The sequence below is a fragment of the Myodes glareolus genome, chromosome 6, assembly GCF_982192425.1.
Source record: "Myodes glareolus chromosome 6, mMyoGla1.1, whole genome shotgun sequence".
Taxonomy (NCBI): domain Eukaryota; kingdom Metazoa; phylum Chordata; class Mammalia; order Rodentia; family Cricetidae; genus Myodes; species Myodes glareolus.
In genome coordinates this window covers 9035507-9053921 of record NC_142031.1, presented here as the reverse complement: position 1 = coordinate 9053921, position 18415 = coordinate 9035507, and the positions used below count along the sequence as shown (strand labels likewise).

Genomic DNA, 18415 nt, shown 5'->3' with positions numbered 1-18415 from the left:
AGGACTATCTTATCTTAAGACACCTGCAGCAGACCCAGGAAGATTTGTCTTCCACACAGGGTCACATTCTGAGGTCCCAGGTGGACATACATTTTGGGGGCCACTACTGAGCCTCCTTCAGAGACTCAGAATGTGGTGAACTCTCCCTGTGTCAATGACCATGAGACCTTTGAGAAGTAGAGGCTGGGGACAGTCCACACCCGGAGACCCCACCCTAGGAGTCTTAGCCCAGCAGGGCAGGAAGACCTAGTGAGCCCACCCAGCCTGGGTCAGGAGACCGTGGAGAAAAGACCAATGTGGTGACCCAAAGGCTATCAGGAGTCCATATGGCCAGGCAGGGACCTTAAACGCCTGCATCTCACCAGCCACATCCTCCGTCCTCCAAACATCCCATGCAGGTAGCACTGGAACCCCACTGGGCAGACAAGGAAGCAGTGTCTTGGCTTTTTTACCACCCAATGGTAAGGGTGGACACTGAGCCCCAGAGCCCCACCACCCATAGCTAGCCCTCAGGCTCAGGGTTAGAGAGAGTCCTGACTTGCTCAAGGGTGAGGGTGGACACTGAGCTCCAGATAGAGCTCTACCACCCACAGCTACCCATGAGCCCATGAGAACAGAAGGCTTGGGACCTGCTTCCTCTCTCTCTGTGGTGGACTGAAACCTCCCAGGAGGTGGAGTTGGCAAGTGTCGCCAGTAATACTGATGGCACAGACACATGGATAAACACAGGAAAAACTCATCGAAAGAGAAACATGAGCTGGAAGTGCCCCAGGGCTAGCCTGAAGTCCTCCTCCAGAGTTTGAGCCGGGATCCCTGGGTCTTTTTTATGGGACATTTGCATGGTATGCATAGACATATGTTCTTGACACTTAGCCAGCAGCCGGAAGGCTCCCAAACCTGCAGGCCAACAGCCTCTCAGGTGTCAATCTTCAGACTTTTCCTCAGCTAGACTATTCCCTGTTCACCTAACTCAACAGTGAGGACCCCACAGACACACCAGATCTTAGACCTGGAAAATCCTTCAGGTCTTTGCTTATTTTCCTCCACAGGCTGAGATTCTGATAGCTCCCCAACCCGGCCCAGCAGACACAAGGATTCTCAACATGGGAGCAGGTGCCTGTCCCAACAGTAGGTGCTGGCAAAACCATGCAGTTTCTGCGTGCGGTCTCCGGGGCTACTGGGTCTGGGAAGAAGAGCCTGTCACTGACAGTACCAGACCAGAAGGGGCCTGAAACTCCGTGGTCGGGAAGGACTGAGATCTGTGCCACGATGGGATGTTTATATCTGACTGCCGATCAGAAGGTCTTAGGTTCAGTTCTCGGCTGGCTCACCAACACTTTTACAGAAATTAACGGGGCCAAAGCCTGGACCAGGCAGCCCTAATAAGTCAGATTTGGTCACCTTTTCTCAGTAGTTGATTTTAAAACATAATGAAAAGCAGAAAAAGGGAAATTTATTCCATGTGATCACACTGGGAAGAACATAGAAATTCAGTGACACCTCCCCAACCCCAAGTTCATCTTCTGGGTCCTGACATGAGGTTTAGGATCAAAGCAGGAGGCGCGAGCTGTGTAGGCCTAGGCCGTCCTGGCCAGGGTGTAGTCTCACCAGCACTGTCCCGTTTCTCTTCTTCCTCTTCCTCCTCTCTCTTCTTCTTCCTCCTTCTTCCTCTTTTTTGATTTTTGCTCTATTTTGGAGACGGGGTTTCTCTGTGTAGTCCTTGCTGTCCTGGAACTAGCTCTGTAGACCAGGCTGGCCTCGAACTCAGTGGTCTGCCGGCCTCTGCCTCCCAGAGCTGGAATGAAAGGTGTGTGCCACCACGCCCAGCTGAACTGGCCTGTCCTTTTGAATCCTATCTTTCCTTCAGGGTGGTCTGACAAGTCAGAACTGTGTGATTAGGCTTTCAGCTCTCAGGAGGAGCAGCCTTTCCTTCCCCCGGCATGAGATTCCTGGGCAATCCCAGTTTCTTGAGCCTTTTGCTTTAACAGTGTGAAAGTCAAAGAATAGCCTTGTTCCTGCCGGGCTGGCTCCATCTCAACCTAAACCACTGCAGGAACCCTGCCACTGTGGACCCAACCTCGAGCCACTCTCATTGGCCACATGAGTCTGGATTTCACCTTTTGGTTTTCTGCGCACCTCAGCTGTCCTAGACAGTCACCCTCAGTCCTCAGGTGCTAGTCACAGGGAAAGCCCTGGCCACACAGAGCCCTTCTTCCTCTCTGTGGACAGAGCTCGGAGTCCAAAAGTGGTAAGGAATGAAAAAAAAAAATCGATGGTGCATGCCTTAATCCCAGCACTCAGGAAGCAGAAGCAAGGGGATCTCTGTGAGTTCAAGGCCAGCCTGGTCTACAAAGCGAGATCCAGGACAGCTAGGACTGTTACAGAGAAACCCTGTCTCAAAAAAAACCAAACAAACAAACAAAAAGTTAAAAAAGAGAGAAAGAAAAGGCCATGTGAAGAAATGCAGGGGAGAGGGGGAAGCAGGTGCAGCAGCCAAGAGGCCAAAAGTACAAAAGGGGTGGTCACCAAAATGTCAGGGTACAGGCAGGTGTGCCAGCCATACCCTATAACAGGTTGGGACTGAGGGATGCTGGGAGAACCTGGTAGCCAGATTCACTTTGATGAGTTAAACAGGCACCTTAGCTGTTTGTCCTGACTTTGAGACCAAGGGTAAGAAGGTGCATCCCTGTGTGTTCTTAGATCCCTGTGTGTTCTTCATCCCCAGGGCTGAGGATCAGGAGAGCTGATTCGGATGATACTGATGTAACAACAGGCTGGAGCGGAGAGCAGCAAGGCTGAGGAGAGCCTTAATGTCTTCCTAGGTGCAAACACCCCCTACCTACCACAGACCAACTTACAACCTTCCATGTGACCACAGTGCTTTCACAGGAATACCGCAGAAGTCATCCACACCTTGATCATGTCTTGACTCTTCCGTGCACTGGTGCTACATGGCCAGATCTTCTTTCTTGATGCTGGAGGGAGACCCCAGCTCAGATCCTAGCCATGAGACCATGAGGGTGAACCATCTAGACACCACATGGGGTAATATCTGCAGCACCCTGGATGGCTGTATTGTCCCCTTCGTCACACTTTTATAAGCGATGAAAGCCAGCTCAAGAGGTCACACAATATACATAAGGTCGCGATACTGGGAGGTGGTGTTTCTGAAGCCATACTCCACTCTCCCCATTTGGGCTGAAATGCTCAGAGCAAGCCAAGAGCAAGGCCAAGGAAGACCTTGGGCTGGACCAAAATGTGAATTTCAAGATCAGAACAGCATAGAATATTTGTTTTAGAAGTAAATAATCTTGTATTTCACACTACATACACACTCAGAAGGGACAGGGGTAAAAACTGAAGAAATCTGGTGAAATCTGCTGTAATCCCAGCACTGGATAGGTAGAGGAAGGAGGATTGGGACCCCCAGGCCAATGCTGGGGGCTGGAGAGATGGCTCAGAGGTTAAGAGCACTGGGTGCTCTTTTCAGAGGACCCTGGTTCAATTCCCAGCACCCACATAGCAGTTCACAGCTGCCTGTAACTTCAGTTCCAAGGGATCGGATATCCTCACACAGACATACACGCAGGTAAAACACCAATGCACATAAAAAATAAAGAATCAAAGCCAGTGCTTGGTTTATCAAAAAAAGAAAAAAATGGTTAAACAAAATGTGGAAAGGCCACATAATGGAATAGTATTCAATCTTCAAAAATGAAAGACATTCTGAAGGCAAAAGAAAAGCATGTTATGGGCTCCCTACTATATTACCCAGCCTACCACCCGTGGTGGTACACTTAATAAACGTACTTTCTTCCAACAAAATAAAATTACTGAGGCAATTCTGACACATTACAACATGGAAGACACTTAAAGACATTACACACAGTGGCATAAACCAGGCAACAAGGGCAGCTGTTGGTTGGTTCCGGTGATCTGAAGTCTCTAGACTAGTCAAAGTCAAAGATTCAGGAAGAATGATGGCCGCCAGCAGCAAGAGGAGACAGACATTAGGAGCTCCAGTTTAGAGGGGAGTTTCCCAAAGGAGGTGAGGGAAGTTGAGCAAGGATTCTTACGCTCACAAGACGGCCAGAGCAAGCCTGGTGACCTGAGCTTCATCCCCAGGGCTGAGGATCAGGAGAGCTGACTCCCTGGAGTCTTCTCTGGGCTCCACTCAGGCACTTTAGCATGTGCATGCCTCACGATAACAGATCCCTCCAGGGGACAGCTTGTCCTTTCAGGGTCTAAGCAGACCACCCCCCCCCATGGGTTTTACCTGTCCTAAACAACCTGTCTACAATGTAAGTCATCATTTATTTTTTTTCTACTGTGAAAGTTAATAATGAGAAGACATATTATGTGAAAAAAAACATTTTAATATCCCTTTATCTTTATTTCACATGTTTGAGGGTTTTGCCTCCATGTTTGTGTGCTCACTGGACGAATAGGCCAGAAGAGGGCGCTGGATTCCCCAGCACCAGAATTAGGAGTGGTTGTGAGTCACATGTCGGTGCTGGGCCTGAACTCAGTTCCTCTGCAAGAGCTGCCAGCACTCTTAACCACTGAGCTCTCTCCAGCGTCTTAAGTAACAGGTATGGCATTGTATACAAATAAATAAAAAAAATTAAAAAATAAATGAAATAAACCTTTACGTTAAATCAGGGAGTTGGGGCATTAACTTGTTACTGCAGCATGACCTGACCCACCCTGACTAACACATGAGACAGGAAAAACATTTTCACAGCTTCACAAACACGAGTCACAGAACAACACAATCCTCTGAGAAACTTAAAAAAAAAAAAACAAAAAACTCCACATGCTTAGAAAGGCAAGATGGTACACACCTGCATTCTTAGACCCAGGAGCTAAGGCCTGAGGATTGCTTGACTTTGAATATAGTGATATTTCATTTGTATTTTAATAAATAAAGCTTTCCTGAAGATCTGAGAGTAAAACAGCTGCACTTATCAGTTACACAGACCAGGCAGTGGTGACTCACACCTTTAATCCCAGTAGCCACATTAGTTTGCCATAGAAACCAGACAGTAGCGGTGCATGCCTTTAATCCCAATACTAGAGAGGAATATAAAACAGGAGGAGACAGCTCTCAGACACAGTCTCATTCTGAGATTCCTGGAGGCAGGATCGTCATTTTGGACTGAGGTAGAAGTAAGAGCCAATGGCTGGCTGCATTGCTTTTCTGGTCTTCAGGTTGAACCCCAATTTCTGTCTCTGGGTTTTTATTAATTGTGCTACATTTGAAGCCATTCAGGCTGTCTTGATCTCAAAATACACACACAGACACACACATGCCTCTGAATGGTTCAAGTTCCCATTTGCTTAGTTTTGTTCTATAAATCTGGCATAAAAAAAAAAAAGGTTTCTTACAAGTACGGGCGTTTGGCCTGCAAGTACATCCGTGTTCCACGTGCATGCCTGATGCCTGCAAAGGCCAGAAGTCATCGGGTTTCCTAGAACTGACGTTTCAGAAAGTTTTAAGACACCATGTGGGTGCTGGGAATTGAACCTGGGACCTCCCATACTAACTGCTGAGCCATTTCCCCAGACTGAAACTGGAACTAAAAAAAAAAAAAAAAAAAAAAAAAAAAAAAAAAAAAAGATTACGTGTGTGTGCTCACATGTGCAAAAGTATCTACAGAGGCTAGAGAGGGGTGTTGGGTCTCCTGCAGCTGGAGTCACAGGAACCAGAGTGCCATCCAATGCCAGTCCTCTGATAGAGCAGTGTGTTAGTTACTGTTTCACTGGTTCGGTAAAACACCACGACCAAGACAACTTACAGAGGAAGGGTTTATTTGGGCTTATGGTTAGAGTTCATAGTGACGGAGATAGTACGGTAACATGACAGTTGGAGATAGAAGCTGAGAGCTGAAGGCTTGTATCTAGAACCACGAACAGGACACACGGAGAACACACTCAGAACAGTGAGTCTTTAAACTCCCGAGCCCACCTCCAGTGAGATACTTCCTCCAACAAAGCCACACCCCCTAAGCCTATGGAAATCCGACCACCAGTACAGAGCAAACATTCACATGCCAGAGAATCATCTCATTCAAAAACAAATACTATGTGCTTTTTTTTTTAAATATTTATTCATTTATTATGCATTCAATATCTGCCTACATGTGTGCCTGCAGGCCAGAGAGGGCACCAGATCTCATTACAGATGGTTGTCAGCCACCATATGGTTGCTGGGAATTGAACTCAAGACCTTTAGAAGAGCAGGCAATGCTCTTAACCACTGAGCCATCTCTCCAGCCCCCATACTATGTGCTTTCAAGTGGAAACCATCACTCAGTTCCAAAGCTGAAAATTTTTATTTTAAAGATTTTATTTATTCTGTATACAGTGTTCTGTCTGCACATATGCCTGAGCACCAGAAGAGGGCACCACATCTTATTATAGATGGCTGTGTGCCACCACGTGGTTGTTGGGAATTGAACTCAGGATCTATTGACCTCTGAGCTAACTCTCCAGCCCACAAGGCTGAAATGTAATATTACACAACCCAAAGCACACAAGGGATGGGAGAAACAGGATCCCATTCCCTAACACCTCCCAACTCTATTCTGATGTGCTGCCTGATAAACTATCAGTTTCTCAATTTATCCTTCCTAGGTCGTTTCTAGAACTGGGCCCAGAAAAGGGCATGGAGATGCCAGGGACCTCAAGAGAGCCCTTCTGCTCAGATCAAGGACAGAGCTCATGTATTCGATATGAGACACATTTTTAGTGAGTCTGTGTGTGTGTGTGTGAATGTGTGTGTGTGTGTATGTATGTGTGTGTGTATGTGTGTGTGTGTGTGTATGTGTGTGTGTATGCGTGTGTGTGTGTGTGTGTGTGTGTGTGGATGCAGGTGTACACATGCCATGGTGTGCATAAAAAAGTCAGAAGACCACACTGGGTGTTATCTATACCTTCCATCGTGAGGTAGGGAGTTTCTTTGTTGCTTTTCCAATGTGTATGCCAGGCTAGCTGGCCCATGAGCCTCAGGAATTCCTCTCTCTTCACCTCTCATCCCCCCATAGGATTACAGACACTCAGTACATATCTGACTTTCACATGGGTCCTGGGGATTTGAACTCAGGTCCTCAAATTTATATAACAAGAATTCTTACCCACTGAGCCATCTCCCCAGGCCTGAGGTACTGTAACACTGACCTTGGTTCTAGCCTGCCTTGGGGAACCACCCCATTTATCTGGTAGGCGGCCTCTATCAAAAGCTAGAAGCCCGAGTAGGGCCCAGTGGCACATGCCTATAATCCTAATACTCAGGAGTTGGAGGTAGGAGGATTGGAGCCGTTCAAGGTAATCCTTGGATTGTGAGTTCCAGGCCAGCCTAGGCAATGTGAGACTCTATGGCAAAAAATATACAAAAAAGAAGCCACACTCCAAGTAATGGGTGCTCACTGGGTGCTCGCCTCCAGGTAGCCAAAGTCTCCCTTAGGCAAAGTGAAGCCAGTTGTGACCAAGACACCTGGACATCAAGGGGACCAGCAGGAAAGACAGCTATGTGGGGACGGGAAGTATAGGGCCCTGAGTTTTATTTGCATACTACCGACAGAGTCTCCGCCCCCTCCACCCTTGAGTTCCTACCCCAGGAGGAGGGAGGATGGGCCAGCACCAGGCCTGGACCCTCCCATCTCAACAGCACAACCACTTCCGGCTTGTCAGGTTTCAGCCTCATTGTAGGGGCGTCCATCCATCTCTCAGGTGCTGCCTCCTCAGGGGAGGTTGATGGCACTGGTAGAATACTGTTCCCTTCCAGTGGTCAGTCTGCAGGGCTTCTAGTGGGCGGGACGGAGCTGGGAAACCTGAGGCTCTGACCAGACTGGTGGTGGGACCTGCACTGGCAAGGCCTGGAAGGTGAACGGGGAGGTGTTAGCAGGGGTCACCGGGGATAGGTCGGGCCCAGGCTTAGCCTCAATTCCTCCTGCACCTTGGAGTGAGGGCCACCTTCCTGAGTAGACTCGGGCAGGTGGGAAAGAGTGCCAAAGTTGAGGGGGGCAAAGTTTTCAGGGTCCGAGCCCCCACCTTGATAGGATCTGTACTACCTGGACCCCCCTCACCCCAGGTCGGGACACACCCTGGACCCTACCAGGCGGGATGGGCTGGTGGCTGACAGATGTCGGCCCTGCGCTCCACAGGAGACAGAGGACCAGAGGTCAAGACTCTTGGGGACACAGCTTTTCTCAGGCTTTGGAGGGAGGATATCCCAGCCCAGCAGACAGTGCTGTGGAGAGAAAAGGTTAAAGGCATCTGCCGTCCACAACCATGAGAAAGACCCCTGAGGACCCAGGTATATTTACCCATTGGTTACCAGTCCCTATTGACCTGGCCACTGTCCACCCCAATCCTCCCCAAGATGGACAGGTGGATGTGGGTATTAATGGAGTCCTTTCCACACTGGCCCTGAACATCTAAGCTGCATGACTTCACTAAACCATCCTCATGACCCCAACATCAAAGATGTTCCCTTTCTACCAGTTTGTAGGGGAGCCAAAGGGTCTTTCCCCTCTTCTCTTCCCCCAATCACAGCTACCCTGTCCTTCGCCCAGTGTGAGCAGGACGCCCTTTGACTTCCATCCTGACTAGGAAATGGGATATATGATAGAAACACAAAGGTCTGGGCTCAAACCCATCTCCCCAGCCAGCTCCACTCTGCCTCTGTGACCTACGTGGGGGTGGGGTAAGACAGTGAATAGTGCCCCTGTAGACACCCATCTTAGACACCATGTGGGGGACAGGTGACACACCAGCCCAGGTGAAGCCAGAGACCCGCTACCATGCAAGAGCCTTGGAGCAAGCTCTCTTCAGGGCTAGTTCAGGATCCTGCCCACATATGCCCGCCTCTAGGATCTTCGGGCAGGCGGCTTACCCGAGGCAGAGCCAGGGTGTCAGAGGCATCAAAGCTTTTCCGTCTATGAATTCGGTAGCGGTGTGGAGGGTCCAGGATGGACAAGGGGATGCTCACCCTGTGCAAGAGGCACAGCATCAAGATCAGCAGAAGCCACGTTCGGTACCCTACCCTGGTTTGGTACCCTACTGTCCAGTGGGACCTCCAGGGAATTTCAGTGCTCTCAACACTCACCTGACTTGCGCAGGCTCCACCAGACTCTCAGGTCCCTGTTGGTCCCGGGGTATCCCACATAGGCGGCAAGGGGTACCTGGGTCCACTGGCACAGGGAACAGGCGCCGGTTGACACGGTAACAGTACACACCTGCGAGACCCATGATAAACCACAATTGCCCCTAAGCCGGGGAATTTGGCGAGGGCCTCTGGCTGTTCCTCGACACACAAACCATACCATCCACTGAGGAGTCGTTCTATGCCACTTTTTCCCCAGCCCCTTTCCTCCCGAAGTCTTGGGTCCACACTCAGGGGACTCGAGAGCTGTACCCTGCTATCTGAAAGCTGCCGGAGGGAGGCGGTTACAAAGGGCAGGACCTAAGCCAGTCAAAGTCCCAGGCCAGAATGGATCCCACACTGCTCAGACACCAGGCTGCCCTCCCCGAGTGGCCAGCTCAGAGTACCCCGGTGGAAGTGCTCACTCACACTGGTGGCTCTCTTCCACACCACTGCTCTCCTGCAGGCCTGGGAACACAGCCCTGGCGGGGAGAAGAGAAGATGAGTGACCAAGTCCCCTAACTACCCTCCACCCTCCACCCTCGTCACACACCCCCGCTTACTCAGGGGAGTCGCAGACACAATCCTCTCTGTTGGCTTCTCGGAACCTCTGAAGCATGGAGAAGAAGGCCTCAGGTTCGCTGGTGACCGGAGAACTAGTGTCCAGGGACCCTGGGGTGGACAAGGCACCGGTGAGGGAGGCAGGGCTAATGGGCTGGGGCCCCACCTCGCCCCTAGGACTCTCCACTCACTGTGACGGCCAGCTCTGTTTGAGCACCCGTCTGCCCTGACATAGTCAGCCACCCACAGACAACTCTCTCACAGAGTCCTTAACAGAAGCCACACACCTATTTTAGTCTAGAGACAGGAACTGTGGAGCCCTGGCTGGCCTGGAACTTCATATATAGACCAGGCTGGTCTTGAACTCAGAGAGTGGACTGCCTCCGCCTCTTGAGTGTTAGGATTAAAAATGTACTCCTCCATGTCCTGCATACTGTTACTTTAGAGACAAGATCTCATGTAGCCCAGGCTGGCCTTCAACTCAACACTTTTGCCTCCACCTCCCAGTGCAGAGATTACAGGCATGCACCTGGCTGACATTTTTTTCCTTTTTTAAGATTTATTTATTATGTATACAGTGTTCTGCCTGCATGTTTGTCTGCACAACAGAGGAAGGCACCAGATCCCATTATAGTAGGTTGTGAGCCACCATGTGGTTGCTGGGAATTGAACTCAGGACCTCTGGAAGAGCAGAGGTCTTCTTAACCTCTGAACCATCTCTCCAGCCCCTGCTTACATTCTTATTACATTCTTATTAGCTGGGAAGAACAGGAAGCTAGACAAGGTTCCCACTCTGAGGAGGTGATATTCTAAAGGGACAAAGGACTAATTAGTCACCAAGGAACTCAGAGAAGTGATAATGAATGTTGCCGGGAATTTGGAGGCCAGAGCCAGGCGGTTGAGCACCACAGGACAGGAGGCTGCAAGCGAGGTCTGAGAAGGTGACCAGAGCAGAGGCCAAGGAGGTCACACGGGCCAATCAAAAGGATAGCCCAGTCAGTGAAGAACACAGGTGCTTGGCGTGTGTGAGGAACTCAGGAGGGACAGGACAATGGAGGGAGAGGAGGGAGGGGTAAAGACGGGAGTCTGAGATGCTTTGGGAACAAGGAGCATCAAAATCCAGTCAGCCATGTTTTTATAGGACACAGGAAAGCAGGGGCCATTAAAAGGAGGCCGTGGGTTCGAGAAACGTCCTAAGGAAGAGACTGTATTAATGGTCAGGACATGAAACATGTAATGGGAGGCAGGTTGAGGCTGGGCCCGAGGTCACAGTCTGACTTCTTAGGTTCACCGAGCTGCCACTTACAGAGATGGGAGGGAGAACCGCTGCCTTCATCCTCAGGTGGCAGAGACCGAGGGATCTCTGTGAGTTCAAGGACAACCTGTTCTATATAGATAGCTAGTTCCAGGACTACCAGGACTATGTAGAGACCCTATCTTCAAAAAAAAAAAGTGTGTGTGTGTGTGTGTGTGTGTGTGTATGCGTGTATGTGTGTATGTATGTGTGTACTTAAGATAGGGCTGGAGAGATGGTTCGACAGTGAAGAGCACTGGCTGTGCCAGGCGGTGGTGGCGCACTACTTTGATCCCAGGTCACCCTGGTCTACAGAGTTTTAGGACAGCCAAGACTACACAGAGAAACGCTGTCTTGGAAAACAAACAAAATACAGCAAACAAATGAGCACTGGCTGCTCTTGCAGGGATTCAGTTCCCACCTCCCACACTGTGGCTCACAACCATCTATAGCTCCAATTCCAGGTTCTGATGTCCGCTTCTGGCCTCTACAGGTACCAGGCATGCACATGATACACATACATACATACATACAGGCAAACACACACACAAATTAATAGTTAAAATTAAAAACAAAAAGCTAAAATGGCAAAATTTATGTGGCATGCATTTTAGCGCTCAGCTGACATCAATGAGGCGGAAGAGGCTGGAGGGGGGACAGGAGCCCCGAGTGCCAGGAGAGGAGCAGTAGAGAGATGTTTCCACTAGGGTTGGGCAGGGGGCTGACCTCTATAAATGCTCAAACATCGAGCAGCCCTGATTCACTCATTCATTCAGCTCATGGGTATCCAGACTACGATTAGCCCAACCCCGCCCCTCACCTGCAATCCAATCATAGCCCAGGTATGGCCGAAAGCGCCAGCTGCTCTCAGGCATTGCAGACTCTTGGGAGAAGGTCACTTTGGGCTGAAGAAGTAGACAAGAAGGGCACGGGCTAGATCGGTAGGCCTGGCCCAGAGGAGGCCCTGTTTGGGGAACAATGCACTGGGTCTTGACTTAGACTCCAGGTTGGCGCCAACCTCAGCTGGGGAGCTCAGAAACGAGAAGGTAAGTTTGGTCCCACTTTGGGTGTGGCTTTGAACAAGCCTGGACTCCAAGCCTCAGTCCTCCCACCTGTCCAATGGGGTTGCCTCCTTCTTCCAAAAGGGCAAAGAAGTACTGGCAATAACTGGACACACCTTACTGGGTCTCCTAGAGGCCTCACCCCCTACCGGGGAGGCTTGTCCAGGAACAATCTGTCAGACAGGAAGGGAAACCGAGCCTCAAAGCTCCCCAAGATTTCCACGCACTCCTGAGTTACCTTAGATGGCTTGCTTGGTCGTGACAGCATGGACTGTGGAACCTGTGTCTTGCGAGGTCCCAGACCTTTTGGTGGCCCCTTCAGACCTTCAGTGGCTAGCAAGGGTACTGAGGGGGGCCGCCGTTTATCCTGGGGCTCCCGGTGTTGGCATGTGGCAGATGGTAAAGAGTCCACCCTGTAGCTGTCCTTGCCATGCCAGGACATATCAGATGTGCCTCCTCGATGACTGTCCAGTGGGTCCCACTCCTGTCTTTTGTCCTGCGAGCTTGGGGCCACCGAGGAGCTGGAGGAACTCTCTTGGGATTGTGGCATCTCTAAGTTGCCGCTGCTGCTATAGTCCAGGTTTGACTGCAAGAAACAGGTCAGGTTACCCAAGTAGCAGTCTGGCCAGTGCCCAGCCACTCAGCTTCACTCTGGACTCATAAGGCTTCATTCTGCTGTGGCCTCTGGGTGTCCCAGCCCAGTCCCTTCCTCCCAAGGCCTCAGTTTTGCAACATCAGTGAAATGGGTGCATTGGATAAGGCTGACCCCGGAAGCTTGGGCATAGTCACAGGGGGTAGGCAGTCTTTTCCTCACCACCTGGGCATTACCAAGGGGATCACCCACCTCTGACGCTGCTCTGGCCACTGACCGACACATGGCATCGTGCCCAGCCCACAGCTGCTTCAGCAGCTCCAGGCTGAGCAGCCGAAGCTGAATGGAGTCTTTAGTCTCTGCCATCTGGGACATGGGTCTCAGTTTTTCACAGCTTGTCACTGGCTCTGGGCTGGACGATACTCACAGGAGGGGCTCAGGCTAGGTTCTACCTGAAGTCAAAGCACCAATGACAAAAGATGAGGAAGGGAACCTGCCACACAGGCCTGAATTCAAACCATCACTAGGACTCTCCCTTACTCTGCAGCCTCACCCTGGTTACTTAATCTCTCTGTGCCTCTTGTCCTAACCTGATAAACATGGCAGCATAGAGTTACCCTACCATGCCGTCACTAGGGCTACACAGGACAGTGCATGTTAAATGCTCAGTACAGTACTCAGTAAATGTCCAGCAGTACTAAACCAGCCAGAATGACTGGCAGGTCTCCAGCATTCTTAATTCCCACCTGCTTTGCGTGCCAACTGTGCTATTTCTTCCCCCCAAAGACCACATCTCAGAGTGCTATGAAAGGCTCTTTTTGAACGATTATGGACAACAGGAAAATGCTCGCCTGCTAAGAGACTAAAACTCCCATTGGGCCTTCCTTAGTTATCTGATCCCTGGGCCTGAGAGATGGCTCAGTGGGTAAGGGTTGCTTATGGCCAAGCTTGACAACCTGGGTTCAGTTTTCAGGGTGTACACGGTGGAAGGAGAGAGCTGACTCCATGAGTTGGCTTCTTACCTCCATATATGTATCATGGCATGCGCCTGCCCATATAAACAAAAAAAAAAATGGTTTTAAAATTAATCTCATTCCTAGCCGGGCAGTTGTGGCGCACGCCTTTAATCCCAGCACTCGGGAGGCAGGGGCAGGCGGATCTCTGTGAGTTCGAGGCTGGCCTGGGCTACAAGAGCGAGTTCTAGGACAGGCTCCAAAGCCACAGAGAAACCCTGTCTCAAAAAAACAAACAAACAAAAAATTAACTCATTCCTTTATCATACAGAAAGAGACTAGTACAGAGTGCTAATTCAAAGCTTAAGAACTTATGATATCAGGGGCTGGCACTGAGCCCAGGACCTGCAGCATTAAGCTTGTTCTCTGACACAAAGCTGCCCCCAGTCATTTTTCTCTTTTTGCTCGTGTACCCCAAGGTCACTTAGCTAGTGTCAAAGCAGGGTTTGAACTAACCTGTAGGTTCCGGGTTGTTGTGTAGCAGCTACTCCCCCTAACATCCATGCATCTCCCTCTTGGTGGGAGGTGAGAGTCTCCTCAGAAAGTTGCAAGATTTTAAGGTTGCTTTAAACAGTGGCTAGGGACAGATACCCGGACTGGAGCCACCTGCAAGCTGTACGGGGTGAATCAGAACCCACGATGGGTGTGTTTGTCAGCGGTGCAGCTGCCTGTCTTTGGGTCCATAAGTTCCCGAAGTGACCCCAATACACTCATTGGTTCACCCATGAGTGAACCAGCTACACCTGGATGGAATCATTTCTTTGCTCTCTTGGCTGTGTTCTGGAGCAAACAGACCTCTGTTGACTCGCGACTAAGGGTCTGCGCTTGGGGAAGCCTGGCCCTGACAGGGTTGGTAGGTTCCTGGGAAACCTCCCCCCTTCTCCAGCCAGCTTTGGTCCTTCAGAGGTCCAGCTCAGGAACACCTCCTTTGCTTCTGGAAGGGATGTCTGCGATGTAGGGATGGGCTTCCCACTTTTAGAACCACAGGTCCAGACTCCTTCACCAGCACCAGAACTTTTACTCCGGGTTGGGTCAGAATCCCTGCTCTGTCCCAGCCCTGCCGCCCCCACACACTCCTGGGGACTCGGGTCTCCATGCAGTCTGCAGTGGGGAGCAGAGCAGACCCCAGCCTCTCGCTCCCGCTCACCCAGGCAGTGTGCACATCGGACCTGGAAAAGGCGCTTGCCCCTTCTCTACCTGGTCTGGCCGGGTGTAGGCACATCTCTCTGGTCCCAAGATCAGGGGCCGCTAAGGACAAAAGTACTCGGACGCCCTCCACGGGGAAGCCGACGTCCCTAGCAGCCCGGGGCTCCGCCTCCTCTGGGTGGGGCCTCCGATGGTTGCCCTAATTGGGTAAAGCTGGGGCGGGGCCTCCGCCAGCTGTTCTCATTGGCCAATTGGTGGGGCAGACGTCAGACAAACGTTAGTTCGCATCCGGAAGCGGCAGTTTCAATTTGGGGGTGGGGCTAAATGCCCCTCATTGCTGATTTGTTGGCTGAAAATGTCAAGTCTGCCAACTTTAATTTTACTGAATGGAAATTACCGGAACTACAGGTTCCGATTGGTCAGTGTGGCCCGGCTACGTGATTTCCGGATGATTGTGGAGCTGTAACTGACTGCGGATGGGCGGGACGAGTGGCGAGGGCAACGCATTCCATCTTTCAAGCTTTTTTTTTTTTTTTTTTTTTTTCTCTCAAGAGAAAGTCTTTTGAAGCCTAGGCTTGCTTCGGACTAAGGGCTCCTCTCGGTTGGTGGGGGAGGGTGGATTTACAGGCGTGCTCTATTAGGCCTGCTTTCTTAAACACTTCAAGTCTCTGTGAGGTGCCTACTTTGTGTCTGAGGCCCTGGAAGGCAAAGATTTCAGAGTAGGGACAGAGGGAGAGAAGTCACTGGCAAAATTATAATATAGATACCAAAAATCTGGTCTTGTAAAATATGACCCAAAACTCCCAGAACTCGGGAGGCAGAGGCAGGCGGATCTCTGAGTTTGCGGTGAGGCAAGTTCCAGGACAGCCAGAGATACCCAGAGAAACCCTATCTCAAAAGAAAAGAAAGAAAGACTTAAGACAAAATTTAATGTAGCTCAGACTGGCCTCGAACTCGCTATGTCATGAGGATGGTCTTAGGTTGACTCCTTTCTACTTCTTGAGCCTCTACCTCCTCTAATACTGGAATTACAGCCTATTCCAGCATACAGAGTGTGGGACTGAACCCAGAGCTCTACGTACGGAAGTGTGCCTTACTGTTTTTAATAGCACTGTGTTTTAAACGCCCCTGGCTGTTAGCCATTCTCCTTTCTCCCTGTCACAGAGTCAGAAGGCCAGCCTGCCCCAGGAAAAGGTCTAGACTGGAGGGCACTTGAAATAAGCATCCTGGAGGCTGGTAGTGGTGGCACACATGCCACCTTTAATCCCAGCACTTGGGAGGCAGAGGCAGGTGAATCTCTGTGAGTTCCAGGACAGGACATGCTCCAAAGCTACATAGAGAAACTCTGCCTCGAAAAACCTAAATAAATAAATAAATAGAAAAAGAAAAAAAAGGAAGCATCCTGGAATTTAGCGTAAGGGGCCTGCTTTGCTCTCACTGTCTTCATTCAATAGCACAATTTACTGGTATTGCAAGTGCCTGACAATTCTGTGCTAGCTCTTGGCGGGGAGAGAGGGTGCATGTAGCAGAGATAATGTGCCCTGCAAGAGCATTGCAACCAACACGATGCCATGGCTGTGCTGGTGCACACCTTCAATCCCAGCACTCAGCAGGCAAGGACTCAAGACCAGCCCGGTCTACATAATGAGCTCCGGGGCTGCATAGTGAGATCCTGTCTCAAAACAAAGACAGAATTTGTCATGTTAAAGGCCAACCTGGTCTACAGAGAGAGTTCCAGGACAGCCAGGGCTACACAGAGAGACCCTGTCTTGAAAAATAAAAAAATAAAATAAAAAAGGTTTTCTCTTTTGACCAGGTAGGATCTGGGGTTCAAACGCAGCTCATTAGGCTTGGAGGCAAATGCCTTCACCTGCTGAGCTATCTCTAGCCCCTACATCCAGAATTTTTAAGCGTTTCGACACTTAAAACTGATAAAACAACAGATATTTCATTAAAAAAAAAAAAGATGAACTCGTAAAAAGGAAGGGGAAAGGAGAGAAAAATAAAGCTCTGAAGGGTAAGTTTGGAGTCCCCTAGGCTGGAGAAACCCGGGTCACTCTCTGGGGATCCATGGACAGAGGACTGACAGGTGGGGCAGTGGCTGGTCTTACGGAGAGCCGCCCTCGATGTGAGCGGTACCTTTTCAACTGGCGACCAAGACAAGTCAAAGGGGAAAACTGCTTTGCCACCGTTGCCTGCCTTCTCCGATCTCTTTGACCTTTCAATGTGGACGTCACACCGACAATTCCCTAGGGTGCTTTTAGAACACACACACACCTTCTCTGTGTACAGAACCTAACACTGGGAGCCACGGCTGCTCAGTTGCATGACATAGCAGAAACAGAGTTAGGTAGAAATTAAGCAGTAGCCAAGCGCTGATGGTTTGACTCCTACGGCCCCTACAGCAGTGGCCTCCACCTGTGAATAGCAAGACACCGACTGATTAAGGAGTTTATATCAGAAGGATTCCCTGCATGCCTGGGGACCTAGAAGACAGAAATGATTTTTGCTTTCTCACTTTCTCTCTCTCTGTTTCTCTCTCTTCCTTTTAACCTAAATTCTAGACCAGGGATGGGTTACCTTCCTGGGAGGTCCCTGAAGCCCCACAAACTATAAAGATGATTGCCACTGGTCAGTTGCATGCTGGAACTAGATTGTAAGATCCTATTACTGAAGACATCACATGCTTTGCACTAGGACATAAAAGAGTCAAGCTGAGACTAAGCTGAAAACCCCTCCCTGCTGGCTACTGTGGGAAGGAAAATTGCCCATACCTCTACTCAGCCATGGACCCTACGTGTTCACGTCATCAGCACTGCAGGCAGCCAGCCGTGCCTGCTTGTGTAACTGTGGCCTGAGAGGTGACTCTGCAACCAGCTGTCTTCCAATTGGATTTAAGGCCTGCTCCATGGGGGAGGGACCGATATTTGGCACTGGAAGCCAGCAATGAAAAACAACACAAATCAACTAGCCAACCCTGTGGCTGGGAAGATCACAGATCCCAGCAGGGAAGTACTGCTCTTAAGTGGCATGATGTACCTATCCGATGCCTTCTTAATGTTCATACTTACACAGTAGATTATTGCTGCTGTCAGCCTTGCTGAGGGGAGCTTCCTTTTCGCTGCTGAGGAAACCAGTAACTGATCAAAATGCTGAGAATTCAGTGACTGTTGCTATGTTGTAGTGGCCCAATGCTCAGGCTTAAATGGAAGAACATCAGATATCTTATCACCCACTCCAGCGCTCAGGGAACATTGCAGAAGAGGGAGCCGAAGGAACGTAAGAGCTGGAAGGAGGGTAAAGGATTATGGAATTTGTATGACATGGCTGTTGCCATCTTGAAAGCAGAATCGCTGATTGCTTGTGTGGCACCTTTACAAGAGGTGGAGCCCACTAATATTCCCTCACAGAAGGGGAAGGCATGTGAGGCAGCTGAACTGCAGGGGACCGGGAGACTTCAGTGGCATAGCTTCCTACAAGATATTCATGTTCCTGTAAGCCCAGTTAAACTCACTGCTTCACCAAGCTGGACTCAAGAGGAATGGTCTCGCTGGTCCATCTGAGACCAGTGCTTTCTCCTGTCTGAAAAGACTTCCCGGAAAA

The 18415-nt window shown here is 50.1% G+C and overlaps 1 protein-coding gene across 3 annotated transcripts; it reads right to left on the bottom strand.

Annotated features, from left to right (window-relative positions):
• Positions 1-6316: 6316 nt before the first annotated feature.
• Positions 6317-15006, bottom strand: Miip (migration and invasion inhibitory protein). 3 transcript variants are annotated; one of them, XM_085690300.2, is made up of 12 exons: positions 14864-15006; positions 14123-14279; positions 13676-13701; positions 12906-13105; positions 12300-12647; positions 11821-11905; positions 9709-9817; positions 9575-9627; positions 9110-9239; positions 8897-8993; positions 8117-8251; positions 6317-7877 (listed from the first exon to the last, which is right to left on the bottom strand). In XM_085690300.2, the coding sequence occupies exons 4-12, from the start codon at positions 13026-13028 to the stop codon at positions 7806-7808; spliced, it is 1152 nt and encodes a 383-aa protein (XP_085546426.2). In that variant the 5' UTR covers positions 13029-13105; positions 13676-13701; positions 14123-14279; positions 14864-15006; the 3' UTR covers positions 6317-7805. The 3 variants fall into 3 exon arrangements, with proteins under 3 accessions (XP_085546426.2, XP_048317262.3, XP_048317270.3); XM_048461305.3 differs by lacking the exon at positions 13676-13701; XM_048461313.3 differs by lacking the exons at positions 13676-13701; positions 14123-14279 and having other exon boundaries at positions 14864-15001.
• Between the last annotated feature and the right edge of the window lie 3409 nt (positions 15007-18415).